The sequence below is a fragment of the Chiloscyllium plagiosum genome, chromosome 4 (assembly GCF_004010195.1).
Source record: "Chiloscyllium plagiosum isolate BGI_BamShark_2017 chromosome 4, ASM401019v2, whole genome shotgun sequence".
Taxonomy (NCBI): Eukaryota; Metazoa; Chordata; class Chondrichthyes; order Orectolobiformes; family Hemiscylliidae; genus Chiloscyllium; species Chiloscyllium plagiosum.
In genome coordinates this window covers 88,802,031-88,818,080 of record NC_057713.1, presented here as the reverse complement: position 1 = coordinate 88,818,080, position 16,050 = coordinate 88,802,031, and the positions used below count along the sequence as shown (strand labels likewise).

At 40.8% G+C, this 16,050-nt stretch overlaps 1 protein-coding gene across 4 annotated transcripts in view; it reads left to right on the top strand.

Annotated features, from left to right (window-relative positions):
* LOC122549185 (cancer-associated gene 1 protein homolog) overlaps positions 1 to 16,050 on the top strand; it is an 87,499-nt gene that overhangs the window by 48,196 nt on the left and 23,253 nt on the right. For all 4 annotated transcript variants that reach the window (XM_043688569.1, XM_043688572.1, XM_043688570.1 and 1 more), the window contains exons 8-11: positions 4,156 to 4,275; positions 7,374 to 7,445; positions 8,204 to 8,308; positions 13,081 to 13,151. In XM_043688569.1, the coding sequence (XP_043544504.1) occupies positions 4,156 to 4,275; positions 7,374 to 7,445; positions 8,204 to 8,308; positions 13,081 to 13,151 (368 nt within the window). The remainder of the gene's footprint in view (positions 1 to 4,155; positions 4,276 to 7,373; positions 7,446 to 8,203; positions 8,309 to 13,080; positions 13,152 to 16,050) is intronic.

Below are 16,050 nucleotides of genomic sequence, written 5' to 3'. Positions count from 1 at the left end.
ACAGCGTAGGAGGTTGAGGGATGACCTTAGAGGTTTAAAAAACCATGAAGTGTGTAGACAAGGTGAATGGCCGGGGGTAGGGCGGAATTCAAGACCTGGGTGCATACAATTTGAAAATAGATGAGAAAGGTTTAAAAAATAAATTGGGGATTTGTTTTTACCTTTACATGTGTGAAGTGAACTCCCAGAAAAAGAGGCAGCTGTGAATACAATTACAATGTTTAAAAGACATTTAGACAAGTACATAAATAGGAAATATTTGGATGAATGTGGACCAAGCGGAGGCAGGTGCGATTAGATTAGTTGGGAATTATGGTCGACACGGATTGGTTTAACCATAGGGTCTGTTACTGTGCTGTATAACATTATGACTAACTCTCGCTATCACTGAATTCCTCCATGCTCACAACTCCCCAGATCACTGTCACCTCATCCAGACTAAACTCTTCCTTATCTCTAGAAATCCTCTCTCACCTCAGAACCATCACTATCTCGGGTATCACAAACATCTCTGTAATACCCTTCAATCTCCTCCCATCTCATCATCCTCACGATCTCTAATCTTGACAACCTCTACAAATCCGTCCTTCTCCACAGTAAACACTGATGCCACTCGTTTAGTATCCCCCCCAACAACCATAATCTCCTATGTCTCCACACATAGGCTGCCTTGCTGATCTTTAAGGTAGCCAATTCTCTCTCTAGTGACCCATTTGGTCTTAATGTATTTCTAAAAACCCTTTCCCTATTCCTTACCTTATTTGCCAAAGTGGTGTCCTGTCCCCTTTTTGCCTTACTTATTTTATTCTTAAGTATACTATTCTTGCCTTTATACTCGAAGGATGTTTGTGATTTTTTGGATTGGAATAAATGCAAAATATTACATCTTGGTAAAACAAACAAGGGCAGGACTTACACTGATTAAAGGTTGGGCCTCGGATAGTGATATGGAACAAAGAGACCGAGGGGTTCTGGTCTTTGAAGTATGTGTCACATGCAGACAGGGTGGTTCAGAAGGGGTTTAGCACATTTGCCTTCTGGGACAACACTACTATCATAGGGCAAGCCAGACAGAGAACAGCCAGGGAATTCCTAGAGGCATGGCATTCATCCACAAACTCCATCAACAAACACATCGACCTGGACCCAATATACCAACCACTACAGCGGACAGGTGAAACTGACAACCGGAAGCGGCAGGGACAGACCACTATAAACACCGGAGGTAACATCAAAGAAGCGCTTCGCAGGAGGCTCCCAAGCACTGATGATGTCGCCTAGCCAGGGGACGAAACGTTTGCAACAAAAACTTCCAGCTCGGCGAACAGAACCACAGCAGCTTACCAGTCCGTTTCATATGACAGAGTAAATGTGATTAAAAGGAAAGCAAGAGCATTGGCTTGACAGAGGGTGGGTGATGGAAGATTACTTATTGGACTCTTGGCTGGCGACCAGTGGTGTTCCACAGGGATTGGTGCTGAGTCCACTGTTGTTGTCATTTATGTAAATGATTTGGATGAGACTTTAGGAAGCATGGTTAACAAGCTTGCAGATGACACCAAAATTGATGGTATAGTGGACACTGAAGAAGATTATCCAAAATTACAAAGAGATCTTGATCAATTGGGCTAATGGGCTGAGGAGTGGCTGATGGAGTTGAATTTGGATAAATGTGAGATGTTAAATTTTGGTAAGATGAACAAGGTGTAGGGGAGTTCAGAACTGGAGGGCATATTTTTAAGGGGAGAGGAGAAAGATTTAAAGGTATCTGAGGCACAACGTTTTCACATACAGGGTGAACTGCCAGAGGAAATGGTAGATGCAGGTATAGTTGCAATAACTAAAAGACATTTGGATGAGTACATGAATAGGAGAGATTTAGAGGGATGGACTAAATGCAGGCAGGTGGGACTGGTTTAGTTTAGGAAACTTGGTTGGCATGGATGAGTTGGACTGAAGAGTCTTTTTCTATGTTGTTTGACTCTATGACTCTTAAGTTCAAACAGACATTGTTTTTCCATTTTATGGCAGTTCCACAGTCATGCTCCCAGGGAGCATTTTTTGCTTATTAAGGTGTGCTAAACCTTGCAAGCCAATCAATTTCTATAATATCGTGTAGCAAAATATAAAATCAAAACTAATTTATGTTTTTATTCAGTCTTTGGATGCTAGTTTTACATGAAGGAGGGGGAAGATTACAGCATATCACTGATGGAAGTGAATATGTGTGCAGAGCTTTCACCCCTATGGCATGGGTTAATCACCTTTATAGTGTAGTAAGATTTCTAGCAATGGGAGGCCCAGAAGTGCACCCTTTACAGAGCAATGTACCCCCATAACAGAGGCAGACACTGGGTCTTAACTAGAAAGATTATAATGAAATCGAGAAAAGCTATGAACTGCAGGTATCAGTCATTCAACCTTTGATCTGCACTGACCTGATCAGAGATGTCGGTTTGTTCAGCTGGAAAAGAAGGCTCTGTTTTGGCTCTCAGAGAAGTTTAGGCAGCACCAGCTCAGTGAAGCTAGTTTGCTGAAGTTGAGCACAAATTAGGTACTTGCAGGCAGTCTCAGAATACTGGAGAATGCAGTCTTGGGAGAAGAGTTTGAACAAATGGGAGGTGAGCAGTCCTTAACTCAGGTTCAGTTAGTGTTGTATGAAGAAATTCAGTGACTATGTCTTCAGAAATTACATTTTGTTGTACCTGTGAAAGAGGCAATGTTTTATTAGAATTTGGAAACTTACAATGTCACTAACATGTCAGTGGATTGCTGAGGAATCAGTGGAATCTGTCTTAATTGCACCTCCTGTTTGATGCATTCTGTGGGGAATTTGAACAGTTTGTCTTTGATCTTGTATTTACCCCACATTAATTATAGATGCTAGAGTATAAGCAAAGTAGCTAGTTTTACATTTCTAACCTGAGAATAGTGTTGTACCAACAACTGCACACACTATTCCAGTTGATATCTAACAAGTGTTTAATACAGGTTCAGCAAAATTTCCTGCTCTGAAATATTAAACTAAAATGTTATTGCTCCTAATCAAATTGTAACATAAATTTATCAGTATTGTTAGAGATTGTGTCTTAAATTTAGTGGTCTCATCTAAGCTAACTTGAATAAGGTGGACTTGTCAAGTATTTAACACTGTTAGTAGTGTAGTTACCAGAGTATTTTGATTTGGATTCTGTAAATTACAATAAGCGATCTCCTGATGGAGTATGTCCCCATCTCAAATGCAGTCATTTCTGCTCCTACTCTTGTGTACCTGAACAGTAGTCTTATCCATTCTATGAAACATCTATCTATACTGCCATGATTTAAACCAAAAGTATATTGGAGTTTAATGGATAGTTGAGCCTGACCCATTTTCATGTTTGAGCCTTATTAGAATGAACAGCATCATCAGGTTGAACCATCTTCCTTTACAGACAGCTGCCCGATCTGTGGCATAAATAGTGATGAGACTGATGAACCTTTAAAGGGAAAGATAGATGAAAATATCAGTAGGGAAAGTCAGCAGGAGTTTATAGTGGGAGCAAACGTTAATGCATCACTCATGGAGGTTAAACATTAGAAACTGTTTGTAGTCTAAACCTTCAACAATTGCAGTAAAAGTGAGTGCTTCCAGCTAAATGGAGCTAAGAACCCATTTTAAATTTCAATCAAATACTTGCTTCCAAAGTTCTTATTGCTCGTATGTGGGCAGGTGCAAGAATCAATTGTAACAGAGATGTCAGTGATGAATGACACTAGACTCTGAATTTCTTCATACAACTCTAACCTAACCTGATGTCAGTTGACTTTAATTTACGTTATTCACGAAACTCATCTGTCTTTAGCAGAAGCTTCAGCGGTCAGAATCATAGTTTGCCCAGAAATGTCAATGGCTGGATAAAAGGGTCTATAAGGTAGTAAGGCCTCTGCTCCCATTTTGATCCTGTTATGACCCTGCTTTGAGGCACAAACAACTCAGTTAGGACCCAAAATTTGTCCCTTGAAATAAGCAAAGCAGTCATGAAAGGAAGTATGCAAGATATGTACAGCAGCGTATTTTTTTGAAAAACTTTAAAATTGTGATATCACCTAGGGTAATTCATCCACAGTGTCAGGTCAAAGTGTGTTAAGGTGTAAAATATAATTCTGTTCTAGGAATCCAACAGCAGTTCTAATGGAGTGCCTCCAGATGGGATCATTAATGATAAAGCACTCTCAGATTTGAAGGAAAAACTACCTGCAGCGAGCAATAAAAGCAAACATTCAAAACAAGAGGTGAATTGATCTTTAGCACATGCTTATTGCAGACTGTTTTAGTATATGGGCTTTCCAAACTGAGCATAGAATCTCTATAGTGTGGAAGTAGGCCATTTGGCCCAATGAATCCAAACTGATCCTCCGAAGAACATCCCATCCAGATTACACCCCCACCAAAACTATCTCTGTAACCCTGCATTTCCCATGGCTAATTCACCTCGCCAGCACATCTCTGGACACGATGGGCAATTTAGCATGGCCAGTCCACCTGATCTGTACACCTTGGGAGGAAACCCATACACATTATGTGGAAGCTCCACACAGGCAGTCGCTCATGGGTGAAATCAAACCTAAGTTCATGGTGCTGTGAGGGAGCAGTGCTAACCACTAAGGCACTGTGCCCCCAAGATAACCGATCTCAAAAAAAGCAAATCCTATTTCTTTGAATGGAGAATATATTGCAAGAATTTAACCAAGGACCAATTTTTATTTCTAATTATTGTTTTTGAGTGATTGATCGTTCAATTTCCTATTTGACCTTGTACTATGCAGATGCCATAATTGTGTCGTCAACTGCAAAATGTCAAAAGAGTGTGGTCAAGCCTGACTAGTTTTGACTGGAGCAATAACATGTACTGTACAACTGCTTACTTATATGGAATTCTTTCTCTGGTATTTTAACAAAGATTATTATCCTTTTGAAAGTATGATGTGGAGGTGCTGGTGTTGGACTGGGTGGACAACATTAAAAATCACGGAACACCAGGTTATAGTCCAACGGGTTTATCAGAGTGCTGCTCCTTCATCAGGTAACTATTGGGGCAGGATCATAAGACACAGACTTTATTGCAAAAGATTACAGTGTCATGCATTAAAATGATTATTGAACAAGCCTAGATTGCTGTTAAGTCTTTCATCTTTTAGAATGGGTTGCAGGTTTCGCTTCATTAATATGTAAATCCCAGAACTTCTTTTAAGTCACATTCTGGAGATACCTTTTTTCATAAAACCTTAAGTTAACGTCTCAGCTCAGACAATGTATTAAAGGTGTGAGGTTAGCACCCTTTCAGTTAGTGCCCTCTATCGCCTGCTAGATGGCAGGGCCTGGCAGGATATTAACCGGTTATGTCAGGTCTGGGAGCAAGAGCTAGGAGCGGAGATCTCTTCTGAAACATGGGAGAACATATGGGCGAATACGCGAAAGATCTCAATCTGTAATAGGACATGTGCTACATAGTTATAAGTTCTGCACAGGGCTGATCTGGTACCAGACCGTCTGATGAAGTTTAAAAATGGGGCATCTTCAGTGTGCCCAAATGTAAAATAAGTGTAGGTACTCTTACCCATTGCTTCTGGACATGCCACAGGCTCCGTGTTTATTGAAGCGTTGTGGTGGGAGAGATAGGGAGGGTATTGAGGACTGAAGTCAAAGTAGACCTGATATCTCTCCTCTTGGGTCTACTGAATTTACCATCTTTAGACGGGCATGGGAAGAAACTATTTAATATTCTTGCATACTGTGCACGGAAGAATATTCTGATGAATTGGGTGTATGAGAACATGCCGGGCTTGCTGGGATGACAAATTAATTTTGGAGCACATTCCCTTGGACCTTTTTACAAACATGGTGCACCACTCAACAGACCATTTTTATAATACATGGCAGCCCTACTTGAGTTATTTGGAAACAGATTTGCCAGTTGTCTTAACTAGGGTGTTTGTTTAACCAGGATGGTTAGATTTGTCAAGCCCTGGAGGGGGTCTCCTGAGTTCATACGGGTATATATACAATGCTCCCGTTCCTCTGTTTGGGAGCTTTGTGCCGAGCATAGCTGTACTGTACTTTGAGTTTATTTTGTTTTTTTTTTGCTTTTCTGTCTTTTTTTTTCGGTGTTGTTTTGCATAGTGTTAGGGTTTGTTTTGTATTATAGGGTAAGTTAATAGTTAGGAGACAGTAGTATTGTTTTTGTTTGTTTTCTTTTTATTATACTGAGATTTGTAATTGATTGTATTTTTCAATAATTTCATATGCTTCTAAAGTTAAAAAAAATTTGCTAATAAATATATTTACAAGAAAAAAGGTGTGAGGTTAGGGTCTGTCTCTATCTGTATCCCAGTCTTGAGTCAGACGGGTTCTAATTCCAAAGTCGGAATTTATAAAATGTTGTATGGATTGATTGCCTGCATTGATCTCAACTGGGACCTTGGGTTCATGTCACACTACACTATATTCTCTCTCTCTCTCTCTCTCACTCTCTCCCTCACACACTCACGCCGACCCTCTCTCATGCACACACTCCCTCTCTCAGACACACACACGGATGCCCTCACACTCACACCCATGCTCACACACTCACACATGCTTACACTCCGTCATACTCACGCATACATTCTACCAAGCATGCACACACGCAAACACACACTCTGTCTCCTGCGCACTCACACTCACGCACACACTCACATGCTGTCTCTCTCTCTCTCCCTCCCTTTCTCTTTCTCACATGCGCACACACACAAGAATGGGGTGAATTTGCATTTGCAGAATTGTGTTTGCAGATACATTCTATTTTTGTTCAAAAAGCACACAATCTGCAGGCAGTCAATCCATATAACACTTTATAAATTACTCCTTTCGAAACAGAGCCAGTCTGACTCAAGCTTGGGATCCAGACAGACTCTTAACCTCACCTTTAATGCATTGTCTGAGCTGAGATGTCACTTTTTTTTATAAAATCTTAAGTTATCTCGAGAATGTGACTTAAAAGACGTTGGGATTTACATATTAATGAACCAAAACCTGCCACCCATTCTAAAAGATGAAAGACTTAACAGCAACCTAGGTTTGTTCAATGTATCGTTTTAATTGCATGACACTGTAATCATTTGCTATAAGTTCTGTATGTTATGGTCTTTTCTCCATAACCACCTGATGAAGGAGCAGTGCTCCGAAAGCTAGTGCTTTCAACTAAATCTGTTGGACTATAATCAGGTGTTGTGTGATTTTTAACTTTGTCCACCTCAGTCCGACACCGGCTCCTCCACATCTGATCTATTGACACGCACTACACATTAAAAAGGGAGAAACATTTGACAAAGAAAGATTTGTTTCCTTTCAGGAATGTGCAGCAATTGACCCAAAAGTGAGAGAATCTTCAGGCAATTCTACATCCTCTCTCAAAAATAGCAAGGTTAGTGAAGTATTAGAATAAATTTCCCTCCTTGGCATTCTTAGTAGGGGTTTAAATTAATTAATTTTACATCAATTAGTTTTATGTATGGAAAAAAAGGCTGTATATGCATAATTTTCCAATCTGTACTTTCTGTGAACATGGTTCTTTGCAGGAACACACAAGCAAAATGTTTAATTTGAAATTTCTCAAAATACACTTTGGCACCTCTTTTTGAAAGTATTTAATTATTCCCATTCTTATAATTTTTCACACCACTCCCAAGAGTGTGACAAAGCTCCATGTTCCCAATTTTCTACACTTCAACTCACAGAAGCGAAAAAGACCAGGTCTCCAGAACAATGGGTGGTTTCATAATTTCCCTTCATTCCTGATTGGAAATTGTTTTATCTTTTGCAATAAAGTTCCCTCTGTTTGCATGTAGCAGTTTTAAAATAATTTTTAGTATCTGATTAGCTCATTCTGACTGGATCTTCCTCAACTGAGATTGAAAAACATTGATAGTTTTTGTCCATCTCCTGTCCACAAATCCCATGATATATATATATATTCCACTTAAAAGTTTTAACCTTTTAATATTTAATCTTCTATTTTGTCTCATTTCTAGTTTCTATAGTTTCTGTTTATTTTTCTAGATGAACGTGTTGTTTCTGTTCATTTATTGTTAAAGTGCTTCTACCTGGAATATTTGTGTGAGGCATTATAAGGATCATGGTGATCATTTACAGTTCACTTATTTAATTGCAATTAAATTTTAGAATGAAACGGTGCAGAAACGCATTACGAAGAAGAACGAAGAATGCAAGATGCTTGCAGCAGAAAATGTAAAACTTCACAAATGTGTTAAAGAACTGACATGCAAGGTATGAAATGTTTAGATTCGTTTGTTAACCAAACCTATGTTTGTGTGTATGTGTGTCTGATATATATATATATATTTATATAATATATATACAAAGTTATTCAGTTCATATAACAAGTTCTCTCCCGTATCCAGTGGGTACCACAAGTGCTTAATTGCGTTGTCTTTTCCCAAAATGACTTTTTTTTATTTTATATGATAAGTTTTTTGCTGAGCTTTTGAATTGTGTTGCAGTGTCTCTTTTAAAGGCTGGTCCTTTATTTAATTTGGTAAGTAGCTGTATATTGTCTTTATAAAAAGTATATATTAAATACTTAATACATGATAAAAAATGAGGTGGGAGAAATCTTATTTGCATGCTTATGTTGAATTCCTTGCAGAGTATTTTCCATATCCTGCCCAATGCACTGTAACCCAGAATATACATCAAGGTTCTAAATTAATGCTGCAGACCTAATTTAATCGATATTTATGCCATTGCTATATTCATGCAATTGCTTTACAACAACAACCTAAGAATTTCTTGGTTGAAGACATCCTTCCTGCACTAAATTTGCCAATGAAGATGATTTTGGAGTTTGCTTTTAACCAAATTACAAATAAGGAGCACCAGTACCTCCATGATAATGTCAGAAGTGGGGATGTTCGCTGATGATTGCACAAAGTTAAGCACCATCTGCAATTCCTCAGATATTGAAGCAGCAACATCCAGACAATATCCAGGTTTGGGCTCACATATGGCAAGTAAATTTCATGCTATTCAAATGCCAAGCAATAAGAGACAGTTTAACCATTACCTCTTGACATTCAGTGGTGTTACCATCTCTGAATCCCACACTATCAACATCCTGGGGGTTACCATTGACCAAAAACTCAAGTGGACTCCCCACCCACCATACAAACCCAGTGGCGCTGAGCAGGTCACAAGCTAGGAATACTGTGGCAAATAACTCACCTCCTCTCTATCCGAAGCCTGTCCATCATCTACAAAGTATAAGTCAGGAATACTCCTCACTAGGAGCAAATTACTGCGATGTTGGAATCATGCACATGTTGAAAACAACCAATGCTGAAGATCACAATGGGTCAGGCAGCAACCATGGAGAGAGAGCAAGCTAACGTTCAGAGTCTAGGTGACTCCTCTTCAGAGCTGAAGTGTGGAGGTGACAGCATTTATGTTATAGTTTGGGGTGAGGGGTAGTGTGGAGGTAGTGGATGTAGGGTGCTGGTGGAGAAAAGATGTTGGTAGTTCAGATTAAGTGATCAGAATGTGAGAATGGCAGAACAATGGTATGTCTCCTGCCAGACTTGAAATGACAGACAGTCCCCCTGGAGTGGGGGGAGGGGGGAGAGGACATGATAACAGAATGCAACAAGCTAAAAGATAAGAGAAGAAATGGGTCACAATTTGAAGGTGTTGAACTCAGTATTGAATCCAGAAGGCCATAAGGTGCCTAGTCTGAAGCTGAGATGTTGTTCCTCCAGTTTGTGTTGTGATTCACTAGAACACTGCAGCATGCTGAGGACAGATAAGTGGGCATGCGAGCAGGATGCTGTGTTAAAATGACTAGCTACAGGATGATCATGATCTTGCTTGTGCATAGACTAGAGGTGTTCTGCAGAGCGGTCACCCAGTTTACATTTGGTTTCTCCAATGTAGAGCAGGCCACATTGGGTGCAGTGGATATGCTATGCAAGGTTGGAGATGGTACAGGTCAAATGCTGCTTCACCTGGAAAGACTAAGCTCTTGGATGGTGAGCAGGGAGGTGATGAAGAGGCAGGTGTTGTATCTTCTGTGGTTACGTGGGTAGGTGCAGCAAGAAGGGGTCTAGTGTTGATGGTTTGAGGAATGGACTAGGATGTCCCAGAGGGAGGGGTCCCTGCGAAATGCAGTCAAGGGCATGAGAAGATGATGTATTTGGTGGTGGCGTTCTGCTAAAGTTGTCTGAAGTGGTGGAGAATGATTCTTTTGAATGCAGAGACTGATGGGATGAAAATTGAGGACAAGGGGAGCCCAGTCACACTGTTGTGAGTGATAGGAAGGGGCAAAGGCGGAAGCAAAGGTGATAGGTCAGATATGGTTGTGGGCCCAGTCAACCACATTGGATACTGGATTAGTGGTGCTGGAAAAGCATAGCAGTTCAGGCAGCGTCCGAGGAGCAGTAAAATCAACATTTCGGACAAAAGCCCTTCATCGGATGCTGCCTGAACTGCTGTGCTTTTCCAGCAACACTAATCCAGAATCTGGTCTCCAGCATCTGCAGTCATTGATTTTACCTAACCACATTGGGTGGGAGACCAATGGTCATGGAAGAAGAAAGCCATGTTAGCAGCGCTGCTTTGGAAGATGGCATGATCCGAACAGGTGCAACCTAGGCGAAGAAACTGGGAGAATGAGATGGAGTCCTTGCATGACATGGGCTGTGACAAGCTGTAGTGAAGGTAGCTATGGGAGTCGATGGCTTTGTAATGAATGGCATTGGACAGTTTATTCCCCGAAATGGAGATAGAGAGGTGAAGGAAAGGAAGGCAAGTATCAGAAATGGATGATGTGAAAGTTATGGCGGGTGGGGGGTGGGGGGGGGGGGCGTGGAAATTAGAGGCAAAATGAATGAAGGTTTCAAGGTCCTGGTGGGAGCTTGAAGCAGCACTGAAACAACCGTCAATGTATCGTAAAAAGAGCTGTGGGAGGGGGCCAGTGTACAACTGGAACAAGGATCATTCCACATATCCCATAAAGAGTCAGGCATAACAGGGATCCATGTGAATGCCCATTACCTCTCCTTGGATTTAGCAGGTGAGATGAATTAGAGAAGAATTCGCCCAGTGAGAGAACAATTTCAGCCATGTGGAGGATGGTGGTTGATGGGGGATTTTTCAGGCCTCTGTTCGAGGAAGAAGTCGAGAGCTCTCAGTCCAACTTGGTGGGGAATGGAGGTATAGAGGGATTGGACATCCATAGTGAATGGGAGGCAGTTAGGGGCAGGGAGCTGGAAATTGTAATATGGCGGAGGGCATCAGCGAATTCACGGATGTAATTGGGCAGGGTCTGGACAAGTGGAGTGAGGAAGGAATCAAAATAGGAGGAAATGAGCTCGGTGGGGCAGGAACAGGCTGATATGATGGTTCTACCAGGACAGTCTGGTTTGTGGATTTTAGTAAGGAGGTAAAAGTGGGCTGTCTGCGTTGGGTGATCGCCATGTTGGAGGCAATGGGAGGAAGATCTCTGGATGTAATAAGCATGGTGACAGTTCTGGCAACAGTTGATATTCGGATATGGAGTCATGGTCCAGAGGCAGTATGAAGAAGTGTCCAAGAGTTGGCACCAAGCCTTTGCAAGGTAAAGATCAGTGCACCAAACTACAACAGTATGACATTTGTCGGCCGAATTGGTAACAAAGTCAGGTTTGGACCTAAGAAAGTGAAGTGTGACAATTTCGGAAGGGGACAGGTTAAAGTGGGTGAGAGGAGCAGAGAAATTGAGACAGCCAATGTCCCAAGCCTGGATGGTTGCAGATCCACCAATAACACAAGAAGTTTGACATTATCTAGGACAAAACAGCCTTCTTGTTTGGCACCACTTCCACAAGCATCCACCCCCTCCACCACTATCGCTTAGTTGCAGTAGTCTGTACTATCTGCAAGATGCATTGCAGAAAATTGCCAAACATCCTGAAACGGCACTTTCCATTTGCATGGGATCTTGTGTTATAAGAAAATCACACAACAGCATGCTGTTTGAACTAATGGGGTCCGAATTGCGTTATAGCCAATACATGTAAGGAAAGTTCACATTGTACAAATAATGTTATAAATTCTTCAATTGCGTTAAAGCCAATTTGTGTTGAAGAAACACTTTATAGCAGAACCAACTGTAAATCTTATTTCAGTCACATTAAGTGTTTTGTAGCATGTCTTCAGTTCCCACATATTGTGCACTGCAACATGCTCGCATTTATAGTGACAGTATATATAGCACAAAGCGGGCTGAATTTTTCAGATGAGGTAGGACTGAAGTGTAGAGGCCCTAACGTTTGGTCATTGGTGAGCGTTGTACTCTTCTGCCATGGTGTCAGTCAAGCACCATTCTCACTCTAGGATTATTGGTGAGGTGAGTGGTGACGGCTACCTGCTTGTAAATAAACCCATTCCACCCATTCATCCATTTGCACACCAAATGAAGCGAGAACACAGCTAAGGTTTGGAGGTGTTGGCGGTGACTTCCTGGCTGCAGATCGAAATGGATGGGAAATGGGAGCCAACTTTATCCACTTAAGGCAAGCGCCATTTGTATGGCAGCTATCATTGCGCAGCTACCACCATCGGCCATCCAGTGGCGGAGTTGCCTATCTTTGCTGACAACCTAGTAACCATGACCTTACTGCTGTTATTTACAAAAAAAACTTGAGATTTGGAGGCACCTACTCATTTTCCCCCACCCACCCTCAAATTGCCAGTGCCCACTTATACTGGTGATATCATCACTTGAGAACTTCCAATTTACCCTTTTGTCTTTGAGGTCATTGAACCGTTTGTTTTTAGTAATTGATTATAATTATGTTGTCTTGTGTTAGATGGAGGAGTTACAGGAAAACAACAATTAAGTCCAAAACTTAGGAATATACTGAGCTCTAACCATTGGACTCTTCAGGACTGATTAGATCCCTTTAATCACTGCTTGAATGATTATAATACCAGTAGTAGTTTTCCACCATTTGGGCTTTGAGTACATTATTAAATCAGCTGACTTCATTGTTGTTAATTTTCAACAGGTTAATGGATTCAACAAAATCATCCAATTTGCTGACCAAAGACTTCAGATGAATAATTTGCATATTTTGAGGTAAAGCATATTGTAGCAAATCTGCATGCAATATTAGTAGCAACCAGAAATCTGCTTAAACCATGACAATCAAAGAAGGGAGACAGATGGATCATGTGCTTATTTTCATTGGGACAAATGTAATCATTAAAGTACTTAATACTTATGCAAGTGTGATTTGCAGTTTCATAATTTTTTCAGCACAGATCTCTACTGGTCTAAATTTAGAGTATATGAGCTAGACCTTCATGCTCAAAGGGCATCACAGGAATTGAGGAAGGTTCATAGCCTAATTTCTGGGGGTCAGGTGCTGCCTGAAATCGGGACAGCTGACCCCAAAAAATGGTCCGAGGTCGTCATGGGGCAGCTGTCTATGAAGATGGGCTCCTTGCTAAAAAAAAACAAAAAACTGGTTTGGTGCTGTGAGACTTTGTGTCAGCAGCAATAATTAACTGAACTCCCTTTAGAACTCACCCCTCACATACCCTCACCACCCGCACGTTCCCCATGCCCCATTCATGCCCTCTCATACAAACAAAAAACAAGAATAGGCCACTCAGCTCTTAGGACCTGCTCTACCATTTAAATAGATCATGGCTGGTATGATTTTAACTTCAAATCTACATGTCTTCCCTACCCTGATAATCTTTCACCCCCTTGGTAATCATTACCTGTCTATGTGTAACTTAAAAATATGTAACAATTTTGTATCCACTACATTTTGAGGAAGGGAATTGCAAACACTCTCAACCCTCTCAGAGAAAAAAAATTGCTTCCTCATCTCTGTGTTAAACTGACACCCCTTTTTTTAAAGAGAATTTTATGCTTTCAGCATCCACCCAGAAAAGTCACCTCAGGATCTTTTATGTTTCAATTAGATCACCTCTAATTCTTCTGAACTCCAGAGGATGCAGGTTCAGATTGTCTAACCTTTCCTCATAAAGCTATCCACTTGTTCCAATATTAGTCTAGTAAACCTTCTCTGAACTGCTTCCAACAAATTAACATCCTCCTGTGGGTCTGTGTACAGGACTCCAAGTGCAGTTTCATCAATGCCCGAAGTAACTGAAGCATAAACTCACTGCTCTTTATTCCATTCCCTTCACAATAAACTGTAACATTCTTGATTCGGAGATGTCGGTGTTGGACTGCGGTGTACAAAGTTAAAAATCACACAATACCAGGTTATAGTCCAGCAGGTATAATTGGAAGCACACTAGCTTTCGGAGTGACGCTCCTTCATCAGGTGATTGATCTGCCTAAACTGATAATTTCACACTTTTTCGTATTAGGTCCTAATTGCCAGCTCTTTGCCCCCTCACTTAATTTATCTATGTCCCTTTGAAGGCTTCATAAGGCTTCACAACTCCCTTTCCTATCTCTCTTCGTGTCATCAGCCTATTTAGCAGTCAATCTTCAATGCATGCAAATATGTTAGCCCCCACACAATGATCTTTAATTTTCCACAGCAACCTTTGTGCATCTTATCAAATGCTTTCTGGAAATGTAGATACATCAACTGGTTTCTCTTTACCTGCAGCAGAAGTTACTTCTTCAAAGGACTCCAATAAATTAGTTAAACATGATTTCATTTTGATAAAATCACTTTTGTTCTACCTGATGAACTGCTCCAAGTGGTTTATCATAATGTTTCTACGAATAGGTTCTAACATTGTCCCTATGATAGACTGTTGTATCCCCCTCCCCAACTCCCCCATGGGTTAGGTAAACAAACAGTTTTACAAAGAGATCTTAGGCTATGTAAGTGACAAAATGTGACATGGACTATAATGTGGAAAAATGTGAAGTTGTTCATTTTGGAAGGGAGAACAAAAGAACAGACTATTATTTAAATGGAGCGAAATTGCAGAAAGCTGCAACAGGTAGGGACTCTGAGATACTTGTGCTTAAAATCCAGAAAGCTAGCACCCAGGTGCAGCAGGTAATCAGGGATACTAATGGAATGTTAATCCTTATTTCAAGGGAATTGGAGTGTAAGAATAGGAAAGTCTTGCTGTAATTGTACAAGGTGCTGGTGAGACCACATCTGGAGTACTGTGAGCAGTTTTGACCCCCTTTAAGAAAAAACATGGATTTAGGAGGCAATTCGGAGAAGGTTTATTAGGTTGATCTCTTGTATGTAGGGATTGTGTAATGAGCAAAGGTTACACAGGCTGTGACTCAACTCACTGGAGTTTACAAGAATGAGAGGTGATCTCATTGAAACATATAGGATGCTTAAGGGGCTTGACAAGGTAAATGCTGAGAGAATGTTTCCTCTCATGGAGAGTCTAGAATCAGAGGGCATTGTCTCAGAATTAAGGGGTGTCAATTTAAGACTGATGAGGCAGAATTTCTTCTCTCAGAGAGTACTGAGTCTTTGAAACTCCTTGCTACAGAAAGCTTTGATGCAGAGTTCTTGTGACTATTTTTAAGGCTGAGCTTGATTCTTCATTAATAGGGGAATCAGGGTTCCAGGCAAAGTGGAATGTCGAATCAGCCATGATCCTATTGAATGGCAGAGTATGTCTCTGGAGCTCAGCAGTCTCCTCATGCTCCTTTTGTGTATGGTATTTTGAGACACATATGAGTGAGGTCATATTCACAAAAATAAAAGATAAAGATAATCCCAAACAGTTGATCTTAACTGTAATAGTCAATATTTTAATTGAAGACCCAAGAGCACAGTGTCATTGGACAGTGAGATCCAGGCAAGTGCCCTGAAACTGATAGTGTTTGAATTCAGTTAATTAAGTGGAATTGCAAGCTAATCTCAGTAATGGTGAGCATAAAGCAATTATCCTAAAATCCCACTCGGTTTACTTTAGGAAGGGAAACCTGCCATGCTTACATGGCCTGGCTCTAGGTCAGCAATGTGGTTGACTCATTTTGACTCTACTCTGTACAGACATCTGTTCTG